The following is a 17,686-nucleotide window of genomic DNA, read 5'->3' as shown; positions in this document are numbered from 1 at the left end:
CTTCCTCAACATCATTGACGAGTACTCTAGATTCCCTTTTGTTGTTCCCTGCTCTGATACATCCGCTGCCACGGTTATCAAGGCATTCCGTGATCTTTCTACCCTGTTCGGGTACCCCGGCTACATTCACAGCGACAGGGGCTCGTCGTTCATGAGCGATGACTTGAGGCAATACCTGCTCTCATACGGGATTGCCTCTAGTAGGACCACGAGCTACAACCCTAGGGGTAACGGACAGGTGGAACGTGAGAATACTACAGTCTGGAAGGCTGTCTTACTGGCGTTGAAGTCAAAAAGCCTTCCAGTCTCCCGTTGGCAAGAGGTGCTCCCTGATGCGCTCCATTCTATTCGCTCACTCCTGTGTACGGCAACCAACGCTACTCCCCATGAGAGGATGTTTTCATTCCCTCGGAAGTCTTCCTTAGGGACCTCATTACCGTCTTGGTTGACGTACTCAGGACCTGTCCTCCTGCAGCGACATGTAAGGGCCCGCAAGTCCGACCCGTTGGTCGAACAGGTCCATCTCCTCCACGCCAACCCTCAGTATGCCTATGTGGCATACCCTGACGGGCAAGAGGACACGGTCCCGATCCGAGACCTGGCGCCAGCAGGGGACGTAGCAACCCCTGTCGCTCCCATACCCCCTGTTACAAACCCCATAACTCTTGTTTCACCCCCGGACACGGCGCGGGCAGCATCGGGATCATTACTTAACCCTTTTACTCCCGTGTACAGCTTGCCTGAGTCCAGAGGATGGTCGCCACTTCAGGGCGTGTCGGGACTCCATGGATTACCGTCACCTCAGGGTCAACCGGCCTGTGAGTCTGTGGAGGAACAGCTGGACATCGCCTTGGGGAGAACGCCACCGCAAGTGCCTACTCCGGTGTCACCGCCGGTATTGAGGAGGTCACAACGACGGTGCGGTCCCCCTGACCGTCTGAACTTATAGACTGATGACAAATTATTCTGTTTTTGTACCCCGCCGGCCTTTGTTTTCAAAGGAGGGGTGAATGTGGTGAACCATCGTTGGTTCCCACTGGATAGTACTGAGCCAGGGTCTGGCCAGTACTACAAGTATGTACATATGTTGCTGTTGGGTTAGGGATGGGTTGTTCTACTTGTTGCTGTTGGGGTTAGGGATGGGTTGTTCTACTTGTTGCTGTTGGGGTTAGGGTGGGGTTGTTACACCTTTGTATTGTAGTGTTGTGGTACATCCCAGTCGGGCTCCGCCTCCTGGGAGAGGTATAAAGGTCCCTGCTCTGGCTGGGACCCCTCAGTCTGGGATCGTGTATATAATTGGTAGCTGCTTTGTTACAGCAAATAAAAGCCTTTATTTCCTGAGCATCTAGCCTCGTGTATGATAACGCGCATCAGTATGACAAAGAGATATTGGTGCAAGGCAAGATGGACTGCTAATGAGACAAAGAAACAAAAGATGGTTCTGGAGGCAATGGCAGAATCATTGCCAGATTTAAAACCTGCTTGGCTTATCACTCACCCTCTTTTTCTGTTTTTCAGGAGGGAGTGGGCGGTTTCTGTTATGTGCCGTTCCTTTTCATTAGCTTCCTCGCCGTTGTATTCATTGGATTATTTCTGCCAGAAACAAAAGGAAAGACACTTCTGGAAATTTCTCAGGAGTTTCACAAACGCAATTTCAAGGGTCAACTGGAAGAAACAGCAATGTGAAAGAATTGAAAAAGATCAACCACATTATTATCAACGCTCAATGTTTATCTGTCACTGTGTTGATTCCATAACGTTAGCTGTCACTGGTCTAGCTTATTTTTCTAATGACTGTTTCTCTGCATTAAGAGTTTATGCCAACAGTAGGCTTAGTTAGGTTGTCTGTTATAAAGTGAAAATAGGTAAGGTTCTGGATCAGAATTGGATAAAAACAAAAAATGATGAATATCCCTGTCAGAGAAATGGTCGAGCTTGCCTTTTATTGTGTGGAAAATGGGGTCGGTAGTCCTTTTTTTAGGGTTCTCTGAGGGATTAGCGGGCAAGCGGGTAAAGGGAAACCTGTAGGTGTGGACTTGAATTTCCAAAAGGCATTTGATAAGGCGTCACATCAAAGGTTACTCCACAAATGAAAAGCTCACGGTGCACAGGGGTTGCAAAGAGTCCAGGAATGCCAAAGGTAGAGCAGGAAGTAGGCCATTCAGCCCCTTCAACCTGTTCCCTCATATTATTTATCTCCATGTGGGAAATGGTGCGGAACACATGTTGGTATGATCTTTTAAATGCTTTTTTTGTTAAATAATTTTGTGAAGAATGCTTCTTACCAGTTACAGGTCAAATGAGTTTTTAATAAAATAATTCTAAGTGGTTTATGTTTGGACAAAAAGGCAGCTCATGATTTTTATACCAAAGCCCTTGCTGTTTAAGTTTTTGTTTTGATTTGGTGGGGTTGGCACGATATTCACACAAACTAAATTGACTAACTTACATTCTCTTTGCTTCCAAATTTAATTTTCCCTCAGCTGCCGGGAGGAGCACTGCGCTCTCAGCGCCCTCTGCCGCCCGGAGGAGCACTGCGCTCTCAGCGCCCTCTGCTGCCCGGAGGAGCACTGCGCTCTCAGCGCCCTCTGCCGCCCGGAGGAGCTCAGTCCCTGCGCTCTCAGCGCCCTCTGCCGCCCGGAGGAGCTCAGTCCCTGCGTTCTCAGCGTCCTCTGCCGCCCGGAGGACTGGTCTGGTGTGGGAGCGGAATGCGGAATGAGTTGGCCGGGGGCAAAGAGTTGTGGGTGTGTGAAGCGATGGAAAAGTGAATTAATTATCCGCTCGGGATGTCGATTCGTTTGCTGAACGTGGTGCCGAGCCGCCCCGCGGTGCTGGAGGAGCGGCAGCAGGTAGAGAGCGAGGGGCTGAGCAGCTCCAGCTGCCCACAGGCTGAGTCACCCTGGCAACCGGGGGGCGGGAGCAGGGGGGGAGGGAAGACTCCCAGTCCCCCAGTGAAGGGAGTCAGTGAGGGTCAATCTGGGATTGTGTTGGGAGGGGAAGGGGCGGGGGGCACACATTGGGGAGGGGGCTGGGCAGACTGGCACACTGAGATTAGGGTGGGTCCATGCCAGGGGGCACAGGGGGTATACAGGCTGTGGAGAGAGTGGTCGTCTGCACTTGCCCCCTTCCCACCCCCAGGTGGCACGGCGGTTAGCACTGCTGCCTCACGGTGCCAGGGACCCGGGTTCAAGGTCTCTGTCTACGTGGAGTTTGCACATTCTCCCTGTGTCTGCGTAAGTTTCCTCCGGGTGCTCCGGTTTCCTCCCACACTCCAAAGATGTACAGGTTAGGTTGATTGGCCATGCTAAATTGACCCTTAGTGTCAGGGGGATTTGCGGGGTAAATGTGTGGGGTTATGGGAATAGGGCCTGGGTGGGATTGTGGTCAGTGTAGACTCAATGGGCCAAATGGCCTCCTGCACTGTAGAGATTCGATGATCTATGAACAGGTGCCGGGGTGTGGCGACTAGGGGATTGTCACATTAACTTCATTGCAGTGTTAATGTAAGCCTACTTGTGACACTAATAAAAAAACTGAGGGGCAGAAGAATCATAGAATCCCAACAGTGCAGAAGGAGGCCATTCGGCCCATCAAATCTGCACCAACTCTTACCAAGGCTTACCCTATAACCCTGCTAATCCCTCTAACCTATATATCTTTGGACACTAAGTCACAATTTGACATGGCCAATCCACCTAACCTGCGCATCTTTGGATTATGGGAGGAAACCGGAGCAGTGCTAACCACTGTGCCATCAAGCCACCCAAGAGGAAGGGGCTGGGCTTCTAGAGACTATTTGGAGCCCACCTGAGCACAAGGAAGGCCAAGACTGGTAAGAGGGAGGTCAGTTCTGAATATTGGGTCTGTTGGTGATGAGCACCAACATCCTTACTGTAAAGGCAGAGCTCTGATCATCAGGAGCGCTGTGGAGACGGACGAGGGGCATGGAGGTGAGGAGGCCATTCTTTCCCCATAGGATCTGCCTGGAGGTTCTGGAGAGCTAGTGCTGCGGGAGACGGTGATTCTCTTTAAAGTTTATTAGTCACAAGTAAGGCTTACATTAACACTGCCGTGAAGTTACTATGAAATTCCCCAGTGATGCGAAACTCTGGCACCTGTTTGGGTCAATGTACCTAACCAGCAAGTCTTTCAGAATGTGGGAGGAAACCGGAGCACCTGGAGGAAACCCATGCAGACACGGGGAGAACATGCAAACACAGACAGTGACCCAAGCCAGGAATCGAACCTGGGTCCCTGGTGCTTTGAGGCAGCAGTGATAACTATTGTGCCACCGCGTCATCCCATCTGAGGTTTGTGTCCTTGTTGACAAAGACCTCACAGCATTGCACACGATATCCTGCCAGTCAACAAAGCCACGGTGGCCTTGAGGGTCTGTGCCTCTGAGTCCTTACAAGGATCAGCTGCGGACCTTGCATCTCACGATGGCAGCACACCACTGCAACTCCCAGGACACTGATGCCTTATTTGTGAGAATTGGACAGTACGTTTGATTCAGACAGAGGAAGTCTGGCAAGGGCAGAGGGCATTAGATCTTTCTGGATTCCCACAGGTGCAGAGGAACATCAGTTGCACCCACATGGCTCTCGGGGCACCCAGTGATCATCAGCCGGGAGGGCTTCCACTTCCTGAATGTTCGCTGGTCTACGATCACAACAAGACTTTTCTCCAAGTGTGTGCTCGCTCTCCTGACAGTTGCCATGACTCCTTCATCCTCCAGCAGTCCAGGGTGCGGCAGCCTTTCGTTCCACCTCCCAAAGCAAATGGATGGATTCTAGTGGCATCCTTTGATGAGATGACTGCTCACCGCTGAGAGAGAGATCCTGAAACGGTGCCACAGTGCTATTCCAATCTAAGCTATCTGCTCCCAAGGACCTCTTATCGAGCAGGCTTTTGGGCTTCTGGAGCTGCATTTCCAGTGCCTGGATCAGTCTGGTGGTGCCCTGAAGTGAACTCTTGCAGGGGTCCTGTACACTGGGGTTGTCTGCTGCATTCTTCATAACATGGCCCTCCTGAGAGGTGCGGACCTTACGGACAGTAAATCCCGGAACGACACAGCTTATCAGCGGAGGAAGATGCAGAATACAGAGGGTCTCTGGCTGAACAGGAGGTACTGGGCTCAGCACAGGGTCCATCAGTATGTCCAAGGATGGCCGGGATTCAGGCACGTTTCATTCTGAGGCTGATGGTGAAGGTGGCACTCTCATTGCCCTCGGAGACAGCCTCAGTTGGCACTCCAGATAGCTGGAGGGGAGCACCATCTGGGGAGCACCTGAAATCCCCTCCAAATATCTCTGCACCATCAGGATTACTGACCAGCGTATGTGACAGTAGCGTGGATACGTCCTGCCAGGGAGCTGCTCCTTCATCCAATCCGAGAGCAGCCACATATTGTTCTTGATGAGATTGTCCACTCTCTCAATAGAGGAGCTCATGTCCTCAGAGCACCGAGCTATTGTGATGCGAGTGAGCTGAATGAATCCCTCTACTCTCCGCCCGTGAGCCTGCACTGCCTTTGGGAACTCCAACAAATGGCAACGTATCTGTTGCTGCCGGTCTGAGGAAGAGCTTTCTTTGTTGTGGTTCCCAAGGCCTTGTTGAGCAAGGCTGTATTTGTCCTCCCACAGCTACCTCTGCCTCTGACACCTTCTCCTGCTCATAGCTGTCACCCAATATCCCAACGCCATCCGATCTAATCGCGGGCGAGCTGCACCAAGGGGAATGTACCTGTACTGATGGAGGGCCGAGAGTGTAAGGTGTCACGGTGCTTACTCTATGGTCTCTGTTTCCAGCACTTTTCCGTTCTGTCTTTCTCCCTTTCACGTCAAAGGCAGCAGGAGGCATGAGGAGATGATGAAGAATGGCCTTGGAGAGCAGAGGCCCCGGCATTGCTGAGGTTTCCCTGAGTCGTTGGCGTGCTGTCAGTGGGGTGGTGTGCACTTTTTCATCAGATTGCAATGTCTGTTCACTCTCCAGCCCATCTCATCTTTCCTGACTCACCCCGGAGCTGCTACCCTGGCAATCTCCACATCTCCCTGCTCTGTGGCAGTAACAATGTGCGGATGGGAGACCCCCCCCCAACAAGTCTCTGTCCTTGTGCATTCTGTGCCCTCTTCTAAAAGGATAAAGAGAGAGAGAGAGAGAGATAAGGGACTACTGACCTCTTTGGCGAATATCAACGATTCATTGACATTGGAAGCTTCAGGTATCAGTGTTGGTGAGTCCTCAGCATCTCTATGGCTCTTGAATCTTGCTGAAGGGTCAGTAAGTACCCTGTGCACACATTCCTCTCCTGTTTAGGAGCAGAGTAACTCTCACAGACCCCTGTGCTGGTAGTTGCACATCCAGAGGCCTGTCATGAGGGTCTGGCTTTGTGCCACAATGAATAAGATCCAGTTCCTCTGTGCCACACTGAAACCTGCTGATGTTCTCAGCCACCTCAATCCATGCCCGTCAGGTTTGTGAGGGTGGCCTTCCCCTGCAATGCCCTGGAAAGAGGGCCGCCTTGCTTTCTCTGTCACAAAGCGGTCCTCAAGGTTAGTGTCAGAAGATCAGGGGTCAATGAAACAAGAAGTCAGCCCCGCTGCAGGAGATGGCCCCGTCCCCGTCCCGGGTACCATCCCGTCCCTGGATACTGCCTCCACCCTGGGTATCGGCCCTTCCCCGGGTACCGGACCCGCCCCGGGTACCATCCCTGCCCCAGGTACCAACCCTGCCTCGGGTACCCAGCCCCGTCTCAGGTGACGGCCCCTCCCCGGGTACCATCCCCGCCCCGGGTACCAACCCCGTCTCGGGTACCAGCCCCGCCCCGGATACCAACCCCGTCTCGGGTACCAGCCCCACCCCAGGAGACAGCCCCTCCCCGGGTACCATCCCCTCCCCGGGTACCATCCCTTCCCCAGATACCATCCCCTACCCAGATACCAGCCCTGCCCCAGGAGACAGCCCCTCCCCGGGTACCATCCCTGCCCCAGGTACCAACCCCGTCTCGGGTACCAGCCCCGCCCCAGGAGACAGCCCCTCCCCGGGTACCATCCCCTCCCCAGATACCATCCCCTCCCCGGGTACCGGCCCCTCCCCAAGTTCCGGCCCCACCCCAGATAGTCCTGCCCTAGGTGTCAGCCCTCTGTCTTCCCTCTTCTGTAACTGCTGCTTCAATTCACTGAGTAAAAGATCAGCCAAGATAATGACTGCTGTGGCTCTGATTAAATTGGTCCTGCATTGACACAATCCCATCTCCGCTCCCCTTGCTGCCGCTTACCCCAGGCCAAGAACAGCGCTCTCTGTGACCCCTGCCCCGCCCCAGGCAGGATCAGGCCCCGATCAGTCCTGGCTTTGGTTTCCTGATTCTGGGTTACCGTGGGAACCGGTCTTGCTGCGCTGTCTGACTCCATTGTTAACGGTTGCATCGGGTGTCCAATCAGCACCCAGCAGGACTGCGGGTGATTGACGGACAATTATTCCAACACATCTGGAACTCTCACTGCGATAAACAAACAAGACTGGCATTTAAATCACACCTTTCACTGCCTTGGGACATCTGCTTTACAATCGTTTGAATACTTTTAGAGTGTATGTGATGTAATGTGGGAAACCCAGCAGTCAGTTTGCTCACAGCCAGCTCCCACAGCAATGAGACAGACACTGAGCAGGTAACCTGTGTTAGCGATGCTGATTGAATCAACAATATTGGCCAGGACACTGCAGAGGAAATCCCTGCTCTTCTTCGAAGAATCTTTGACATCCATTCAACAGGGCAGACGGGACCTCAGTTTAACATCATATCTGAAAGACGGCACTTGGAGCAGTGCAGCGTTCCCTCAGGGATTAATTCTGTAACAATGCTCCACTCCGCTTTGCTGGGGAAATTGCCCCGTTTTTTCACAGGAGTAGGTATTGAGTTCAGTTTGCTTTAGGTTGTCAGTGACTTTTTTTAAGTGACCCTGTTGATTGATAACGCTGTTTACTGAGCCAATGTTGTAAGTCCTGTCCTGTGTCCCATCTGGGTGGCACAGTGGTTAGCACTGCTGCTACTCAGCCCCAGGGACCCGGGGTTCGATTCCTGGCTTGGGTCACTGTCTGTATGGAGTCTGCACGTTCTCCCCATGTCTGCGTGGGTTTCCTCCAGATGCTCCAGTTTCCTCCCACAGTCCGAAAGATGTGCTGGTTAGATGGATTGGCCATGCTAAATTCTCCCTTAGTGTTCCAAGATATATATAGGTTAGGGGGATTAGTGGATTAAATATGTAGGGTTACGGGGTAAGCCTGAGTAAGAGTCAGTGCAGACTTGATTGGCCGAATGGCTCCCTTCTGCATGGTAGAGGTTCTATGGGATTCTTTGGTTGACTCGAGTAGTGTCAATAAGATGCTCAAGCTTGGCTGTGGAGCTGACCAGCCAGAGTTCGCCTCAGCTCTGTGACCCCCAGAGTGCCCGGAGGTTAACCACAGGGGCTGCTGAGGGCAGGGTGTGATTCGAGGAAGCCAGCTTGGATCCATCCACAGCTGACCCATTTCAGGAGGGTTGCTGATCTGGTGGATAGGGGTGTTTATCCATTTAATGTTTCAGGGAGCCACCTACCACAGTCCCCCAGATTCACAAGGCTGAAGCTGAGATGATGGATGTGGAAGCCAGTTAGCAGTGGAGCTCGAGAAGGTTCACCCACCTGGCATTGCGTGTGTGATGGGGAAGGGGATTGCTGTCAGGGTTCCCATCTTGGAATACGACTTCTGAGTTGATCTTGTGATTTTGTTCTGGTCGAAAACCTGCTCTATACGTTTGCAAATGCTCTAACATTCTGATTTTACTCTTTGGAGGTATTAGACACAGCCTCAGCTCCCCAGGTTAAAATTGTGCTATTGCATTGTCTTTACTAGAATGTGACAGAAATAACATGGAAGCAACTAATACAGAAATGTAACTCACAGAAAGTCAGAACCCACACACCCTTAGGAACTCCTCCATTTGAAAACCCATGGTGAAAACTGATCAGAAAACCGCATCTGTCTGTCTGTTTATAATGATGCAGCTCTCCTTCCATCACAACCAGTGGCCCACAACAGTTTTCATCCGTGTGTTCTGGGAATAAAGCTCAAACAGCCTGAAACAATGATAGGTGTTTATTTACATTGTGCCCTGGTGCTTGGCAGTAACAATGAGATGACCCTCCTCCTCTGTCAGGTACCATATCCAAAGAGGGTATTGCCAACCATGGACTTCCATTGTACTTGGTTAAACTTAGCAAAGTCCTGCAGTGGTTTGCTGTTGCCTTCTGCAATATGGCTGACCAGGAAACTCCCCCGCTCTTACTGCCTCCCTTCAGGTGCATTGGAAGGACTCACAGGCTGATAATCAACCTGTTTGGCCACGTTATGAACACCTTCCATAGTCATAAGGTGAGACCTGAACTCGAGCTTCTGGCCCAGAGGTAGGGACACTACCCACTGCGCCTCAGGAGCTCCCCTGAGACGCGCCACTTATTCTGAACCCTGGAAATTATAGACCGGTTAGCCTGATAGTAATAAGACTGCAGAGTTTTATCGGCATTCACTGAAAGGTGAGCCAACAAGCATGGAATTAGAAGTGACATGTCATGCCTCAGAACGTCCCTGAGCAAGAGGAAAGGTAAGAGGTAATAAGTCAGTGGCTATAGTCCAACTGGAATTGCCAAACAGGATTTGATGATCATTTTCTTTGGAGAAGTTGTGAAATCTAACTCAGTGAAAGCTGCAAAGCTGTGGCCTGGCAGCAACAAAATCTCCCTGAGAAACTACATGATGGCAACAAAGTACCGACGGCTTCACCAGTGTCCTTTTGGGAGGGGAACCTGGCACCTCTACCTGATCTTGCCCATACGCAACTCTAATGTGGCCCTGGTGGGGGGTTGCCTCAGGGTGCCCAGAGGGCAACTAAAATGAGCAACAAATGCTGCCTTGTCAACATTGGTCATAACCCAAAGCAATCTTTTAAAAATAAATCACTTATGATGGTTTGGTGAGAAGGAACATCGCTCTTGTGGACTAAAATTATTGTGCTACAGTTCCAGATGGCACTCCAAAATTCGTTACCTGGCCATGATTTTGTTTTTTGGTTTGTGGGTTCTTGCCATGTGCAACCTAACTGCATCATTTGCCCTTTGTGTAATAAAGTCAGCATTTGTTAAACTGAGGCCCCGTTTACCCTCTCGGATGGACGTGAAAGATTCCATGGCGTGACTTCTCCCAGGGTCATGGTCAACATTTATTCCCTGACCAACGTCCAGGGACCTGGGTTCGATTCCCGGCTTGGGTCACTGTCTGTGTGGAGTTTGCACATTCTCCTCGTGTCTGCGTGGGTTTCCTCCGGGTGCTCCGGTTTCCTCCCACAGTTCAAAGGTGTGCGGGTTAGGTTGATTGGCCATGCTAAAAATTGCCCTTAGTGTCCTGAGATACGTAGGTTAGAAGGATTAGTGGGTAGACGTGTGGGGATATGGGGGTAGGGCCTGGGTGGGATTGTGGTCGGTGCAGACTCGAAGGGCCGAATGGCCTCTTTCTGTACTGTAGGGTTTCTATGATTCTATGAACATCACTGACACAGGAGACCTGATGGTTTAGCTTAATTGCTGTAAATGTGCAAATCTCCCACCATAAATACTGACATGACAAGAGCTACTATACCTCAAAGGCACAGTGACAATGACCCTGAGGACATGCTGGGTTTATATGAATTCATTTTTGTTCCCTTACAACTAAAGAAAATTCCATTGGCTGTGAAACTTTCACTTTTTTGTGTGTCCTGAGGGTGCGTACATGACAGGTTCACTTTTTAAACTAAAATAAAACTGAATTAAAATAGATCTACATTTCTTGTGACAACTGAAACTAAAATGATACTGAAATTTATGATGAACGATTTACCTTGGTCTTGTGAGAAGTGAAACAATAGTTTAAAAAAAACATTGAAATGGTTCCTGGAAAGACGAGACAAAATGTATGGGAAATAGAAATACAGTCTCATAACCCACAAGTGGCTTCTGAGGGGGGGGGTGAGGGGTCATAAGAAATTTAATTCTATTTTAATTCAACTTTATTTTAGTTTAAAAAGTGAACCTGTCTTGTGCGCAGCGACTTATCACACTCTCAGGACACACAAAAAAGTGAAGGTTTCACAGCCAGTGGAATTCTCTTTCATAGTAAGGAAACAAAAATGAATTCATATAAAACCCAGCATATCCCCGGGGTCATGCAAAGGGCTTTACTGTACCTTTGAGGTATAGTAGCTGTTGGGGGGGGTGTGGAGGGGGGTGGTTGCGTTAGGAGAGGCTGGCAATGACAGATGTGAAACCCAGGCAATGTTTTGTTATGTTGGAACATGCAATTTTAACTTGGGCACCTAATTTTGCTTAAGATATCTGCAATCATTTGCCATTATCAACACTATTACCTATGTCGGATATCTTCTCTTAATGCAGACTAGCTCCGTGAGAGACCCAAATATTTAAGCTTCTGAATTACTATTGTGCCAGAATGACTGAAACTCCCACTCTCCTTGTCTCACCCCTTAGAGAAGTCTGATGATCAGGCAACCAAATCAAGGCCTGTAAATTTGGAACAAGAATCCCATTAATTTCAGAATAGTCCATAGTACTGGGGTCTTGTAGGTAATGTTGATCAGCCTACATGTCAAAAGCATTTGGCCCCATCAGCATGAGGAAAGCATTTACTTTATCCTCATCTATTTCATTCACTTTCAGCCAAATGTGTAACCTTCATTCGTAATTACATCAGTTCTTTTTGTTCAGGTTGAATTCCCCCATTGCCCTCAGTGTGGTCAGTGTCATTTTTCAATTACATGCAGTGCTGACTCACTGTGTACTTGAATACAATGTGCACATGAAACAATCTTTGAAATCACGTTCCATAAATATGACACAATATAATTCAGCCCTGAACTGCCCAAATGGAATGTAAATAATAATTCCATCCCAACCTTGCTGCCAATTTCAGCTCTGTATTGCATTGAGTAAGACTAAAACTTCTCAACTGCTGAAGCAACTGTCATTGAACAATTTTATATACATCTCTCCAGCAGGGAAGGCAGCAGAGAGGGCTCTACATGGATGACACCTGGCTCCACCCCAACCCCACTCCTCTTGACCCCACCTGATATGTCAGGTCTCTGATATGTCACAGAGCTTGCTCAATATTGGATGAACAAAAATTTCCAACAACAAAATATTGGGAAGACCTAAACCTCCTTTACTCGACCATTGACTCCATCTTCCTCTCTGCTCGCTGTCTGATGCTGAACCAGACTGTTGCAAGCTTGGTGTCCCATTTGACCCTAAGATGAGCTTGTACTACATAAGCGCTCCAGCATCAACACTGCTTACTTCCACCTCTGTAACATTGTCTATTCCTGCCTCTATCTCAGCTCACCTGCTACTGAAATCCTTACCCATCCCTTTGTTACCTCTAGATTTGACTATAGCAACAGTGTCCTGGCTGGCATCCCATCACCCACTCTCTATAAACTTCAACTAATCCAAAATTCTGCTGCTGGCACAAGAAATTGCACCAAGTTCTATGTATTTGTTTAGCCTGTGCCCACTGATCTACTTGTCTCCCAATCTGGCAATGCCTTCATTTTAAAATTCTCATCATATTTTCAAATTGCTGCATTGTCCTGCCCTTTCCTCTCTCAAAAGTTAAAAAGTTTATTTATTAGTCATATTAATACTCCAATGAAGTTACTGTGAAATTCCCCCAGTCGCCACAGTCCGGCGCCTGTTTGGGTCAATGCACCTAACCATCACGTCTTTCAGAATGTGGGAGGAAACCGGAGCACCCGGAGGAGACCGTGCAAATTCCACACAGACAGTGACCCAAGCCGGGAATCGAATCCAGGTCCCTGGCCGCAGTGCTAACCACTGTGCTACCGCGCTGCCCCAGTAACGTCCTCCAATCGTATAACCTTTGAAGAGGTTTCAAATGCTGGCAATGTGCACATCCCTGATTGTTTCCTATTCTCTGGAATTCTCTCCCAAACTACTTTGCATCTGGATCTCTCCCTCTTTCTTTAAGGTGCTGCTAAAACCTACCTCTACAACGGAAAGTAGTTGAGGGCAAAACATTGTATGTTTTCAAGAAGTAGTTGGATATAGAACTTGGGGGTGAAGGGGATCAGTGGGGGGAAGGCGGGATCAGGCAATTGAGTTCGACAATCAGCCATGATCATAATGAATTATGGAGCAGGCTTGAAAGGCTGAATGGCCTATTCCTGCTCCTATTTTCTACGTTTCTAACTCAAGTTTCTTTTGAAGAATGGAAATGCTGTTGGCATTAATGCCATATCCATGCATTATCCTCACTCAGCAAATCCAACTGGTTTTGTCATCTTTAATATTCAACTGCGAGTGCTACTTGGAAATAATTTTTGAGGTTTCTTCATCATTTCTAGGAAATGTCAAGTTTTGCAAACAATCATGTGCTTTCTTTGTAGCAACATTCAACTTTTATGGACCTGTCTAATGCCTTGTTAATTTAGAAAGATCCAAGAATCTGAAATGGGTTTAGAATAATTTGCATTTGTTGTTTAAAGTAATCCTTATAAAGGGAGAAACTTAATTACTCACTGAAGATCTGACACCCTCCACCCAGATTTCGCACTAAAAGAAGTATACATGGATGTAGCTGCTAAGTTATTTGCATATTATTGCTGTCGAGCTTTGTGTAGATATCTGACAGCGGAGATGGAAGAGGTGTCATTACTCCTGTCAGTAAATGAGATTAAAATAACAAGATCTTGACCTTGGTGACAGAAATAAGAAGTATGTAGAAACAATCTTATTGAATGGTAGAGCAGGCTCGAGGGGCTGATTGGCTACTCCTATTTGTTATCGCAGAATCATAGTAGCCCTACAGCGTGGAAGGAGGCCATTTGGCCCATCAAGTCCAATCTGACTCTCCAAAGCATCTGTTCCAGGCCCTAACACTGTAACCACATGTATTTACTCCGCTAATCCCCCTAACCTACACATCTTGGGACACTAAGGGGCAATTTAGCATGGCCAATCCACCTAACCCACACATCTTTGGACTGTGGGAAGAAACCAGATCACCTGGAGGAAACCCACGCAGACACGGGGAGAACTTGCAAACTCTACAGTCACCCAAGAATGGAATCGAACCCGGGTCCCTAGCGTTGTGAAGCAGCAGTGCTAACGACTTATGTTAAAGAAATAAAAGACCCACCCAGATGGGAAGTTGCTTTCTTTCAGAGAGTCTTCCCCGAGGAGCAAAGCAATCATTAATGCAGTGATAACAGTCACCAAAATGTTCTATGTTCTATAATAGTGTAGATTAGATGGACTTTAGATTGGTTCCACTGGTCGGCGCAACATTGAGGGCCGAAGGGCCTGTACTGCGCTGCAATGTTCTATGTTCTATGTTCTAAAAGAATAGGTACTTGGTGACAATCTGTTGAATAAATGAGGGGTTTATTGCGTTTCAGATGTTCTCTGTAGTATGCTTAAGGGAAGGGGAAACGTTATAATGCACATGCTCCCTATTACATTCCAAGCTAGGCAATAGAATCCAAAAATGGAAGTAATTTTAGTATCCATGATTTATTAGTAACATTTTAAAATCTTGGCATTGAAAAGAAGCAGAGAATTTGACATCAGTACGCAGAAATATATGAGATACAGGGCTGGGTTTTCCAGCCCTTCCTTCTGGCAGGAGCGTCCAGTCCTACCAGAGGCGACCTCCAGCAGCGGGTTCCCCGGTGGTCGGATGGGTGAGCCTTGCAAAACACCGTAGACATTGGCAGGGATCCCACCGGTGGCCACTGGGGATTCCGCCTCCATCGCCGGAAAACACACTGTATGGGGTGGGGGTAATCCTGCCCACAGTCTATTTGAATTATTTGCTGCATCTACATAGATATTTTTATATTCAGTCCACTCTGTCACACAGTAGGTAGTGAACAATGCTTTGCCAAGTGAATGCACAAGATAAACCATTCTTAACTGAGGCACTTGTTCCGTCTTTTCCAAATGAATAACGGTGAAGAAAAGAGATTCAAGATCTCTGAGTTTTAAAGCTAGGTGTATTTTCCATGAACTGTCACAGAGAATGCCAACGTATTTTGGAAATAATGTTTTGAATGAAGGGGTTGATAGTTCAGTTTCTTTTGCTACTTTGAAGCCCACAGATTATTGCAGTGACCATGTGTTGTTTTGTCTTTATGGAACAGGTAATTGAGTAAAGACGTTTGATTTACTTCATCTTCTCTCCTATCCTTTTCAATCTTGGTGCTGTCCTGTCTCTGGATCTGACTCTCCATCTAACTTTCACACTATAAAAGTTTATAGATGGGACTGGTAAGTTATTTGCACTCTTTCACTGGTAGAGTTGTGTGTTGTGTGATGGTGGAGATGGCAGAGGTGTGGCTACTGTCACATAAATAATGATAAAATAGCACGTGGAAGAAGTGAAAAGTATGTAGAAAGGTGGCTTTGATCATAAGTTGCTGGAAATGTTTGGGCTAAAATTGGGATTGCAGCATTAGTCGGTACGGGGATCGCGATTTGTGACTTGCCCACGACAGTTCTGGTGAAGGTGGGAGCACACTAATTTGGGCCTGCCTCCTCCCTGTATCACAGGGCCGACCTGCGCCTGCCACACCGGTGGCTGCCTCTGAGCTCAGCAGCGTGTTGAGCAGTATGATGCAACCAGCACTGTTCTTAAAGGCAGATCGTAGAATCCCTGCAGTGCCGAAGGAGGCCATTTGGCCCATCAAGCCTGCACCGACAACAATCCCACTCAGGCCCTATCCCCTTAACTCCACATATTTACCCTGCTAGTCCCCCTGACACTAAGGGGCAATTTAGTATGGCCAATCAACGTAACCCGCACATCTTTGGACTGTGGGAGGAAACCAGAGAACCCGGAGGAAACCCATGCTGACACGGGGAGAATGTGCGAGACTCCACACAGACAGTGACCCGAGGCTGGAATTGAACCCGGGTCCCTGGCGCTGTGAGGCAGCAGTGCTAACTCTTAATGGAAAATGCACTGAATGAAGGAGGCTGCTGCAATCCTAAACAAGAAAAATTGAACACCAAAACAGAGAGAGAGAGTTGTGGATGCGATGTTGGAGGCCCTAATGGAGGAGGTTAACAGGGTGAGAGACACCCTGGTTCCATAGCGGGTGGGTGAGAGGGCACTCAGGTTAAGGTGGAGGTGTCCGTGAAAGTCAGTTCCCAGTGTCTAGTCCTGAGGACCTGGCAGCAGTGCCTCAGAAACTCTGCTGGTGTCTACAGCTTTTTCAATGTATGCTACCCAGCACAACACACGCCCCTCATGCTGCTTCATGCTTCGCACCCCCATCACTCAGCTGTCAGAGTCCTTGACGCTCAGGGCTCGTGCATAACATCCAGATACTCCACATCTCCCTCACACACCTATGAATGCTGTCCCTCACACCCACATCGCTGTCTCCACATACGTTCAGCTATTCAGCTATGGCAGACACATGAACCAAACACAGTGCAACACAATTATTTGCATTCTTCCCTGTTGCAGAACAAGGTGTGTCACACCATAGAAAGAAGCAGAGCAAAGCTGATGGGTTCAACAATGCATTTCCCAAGTGCTATGGAACAGGAGGGTAAAAGGCAACTTCAAGCTATCGTGTGGGTATCAATGATTGAAATAACCTGGAGTTTTCACAGTAACATTGGCAATAGGAGGATGAAAAGAAAAGAGAAAAAAACCACAACAAAGCTACACTGTAGGAAGTTGATTAGGATAAACCATTTCCAAGTCAATGGACAAGCGTACAAAAGCACACGCTGGAAATGTACTGCAGCTTGATGGGCACCTAAATAGTTAATCTTCTGGATGTAACTCCTCATGGGAGCTCCGATAAAGTTTTGCATCCAGTGTGTTTCCCCCCACAGTCACTTGCTCATTCAGATCCTTTGCAGTTTCAATCCAGATACTAGTCCACTTGAGCAGGCTGAACACCATTAATGTTTTGTTACTGCCAGTCTGCGTAAGCAACACGTTTATTAATATGACCATTGACTTGATTTATTACTCATTCAAAGCTCTTACCACAATATGAAGTATAATCTAAAAATGTTTTCTGAAGCATTTCCTCTGTACGCAATACAATGTTTGTCTCTCAATCACATTGTTTGAGTAACAGAGAACCTGGATCTACCTGCATTATATATATTTGATTAGTTCATAGTAGGGCCACCAAGCTGTGAGTGATGAGCTTGGAACGTGTTTAGAAGGCTGGATAAATACTCTTGATTTTCGTTACTTCAAACATGTTCATGCTGTATTATGGTTTGGCATTGACTGCGGTCATAATCAAATCTCAGAGTTTTCCAGGAAGGAAGAGAATGACAACACTCCAAGCAGGCTGAAACTCTTCTCTCTCGACGAGAATTGTCTGATGGGTGTAAATAAGAAGTTAAATTTAATTTGTTGATTTCTCTTGGAAAGGCTGTAAGAAAATGGAAATGTTCATACTTGCACTGTGTACCATCTTGTCCAGCATGTGATGGGCTTTCTGTAAGTGAGATTTTTGGTTTCCTGCAATTTGCTCGCCTCTGGGAAGATCCAGGCTCCACTGTTAATTTGAGTGTGTGCAGCAGTCTGGCAATGTCTTCAGAGG

The 17,686-nt window shown here is 48.2% G+C and overlaps 2 protein-coding genes across 4 annotated transcripts in view; both read left to right on the top strand.

Moving 5' to 3' along the window:
- Positions 1-2,281, top strand: part of LOC144502267 (solute carrier family 2, facilitated glucose transporter member 11-like) — a 40,038-nt gene extending 37,757 nt beyond the window's left edge. The window contains exon 12 of the mRNA XM_078226090.1: positions 1,519-2,281. Within this exon, the coding sequence (XP_078082216.1) occupies positions 1,519-1,686 (168 nt within the window). The 3' untranslated portion in view covers positions 1,687-2,281. The remainder of the gene's footprint in view (positions 1-1,518) is intronic.
- Positions 2,282-2,674: 393 nt separating this feature from the next.
- LOC144502708 (solute carrier family 2, facilitated glucose transporter member 11-like) overlaps positions 2,675-17,686 on the top strand; it is a 64,413-nt gene continuing 49,401 nt past the window's right edge. The window contains exons 1-2 of one of the 3 annotated variants that reach the window (XM_078226942.1): positions 2,675-2,849; positions 15,251-15,377. In XM_078226942.1, the coding sequence (XP_078083068.1) occupies positions 15,369-15,377 (9 nt within the window). In that variant the 5' untranslated portion in view covers positions 2,675-2,849; positions 15,251-15,368. The remainder of the gene's footprint in view (positions 2,850-15,250; positions 15,378-17,686) is intronic. The other 2 variants (XM_078226941.1, XM_078226940.1) reach the window with 2 other exon arrangements.

This window comes from Mustelus asterias, chromosome 13 (assembly GCF_964213995.1).
Source record: "Mustelus asterias chromosome 13, sMusAst1.hap1.1, whole genome shotgun sequence".
Classification (NCBI taxonomy): domain Eukaryota; kingdom Metazoa; phylum Chordata; class Chondrichthyes; order Carcharhiniformes; family Triakidae; genus Mustelus; species Mustelus asterias.
Note: the sequence above shows the minus strand (reverse complement) of the source record. Positions and strands in the feature narration are given on the sequence as shown.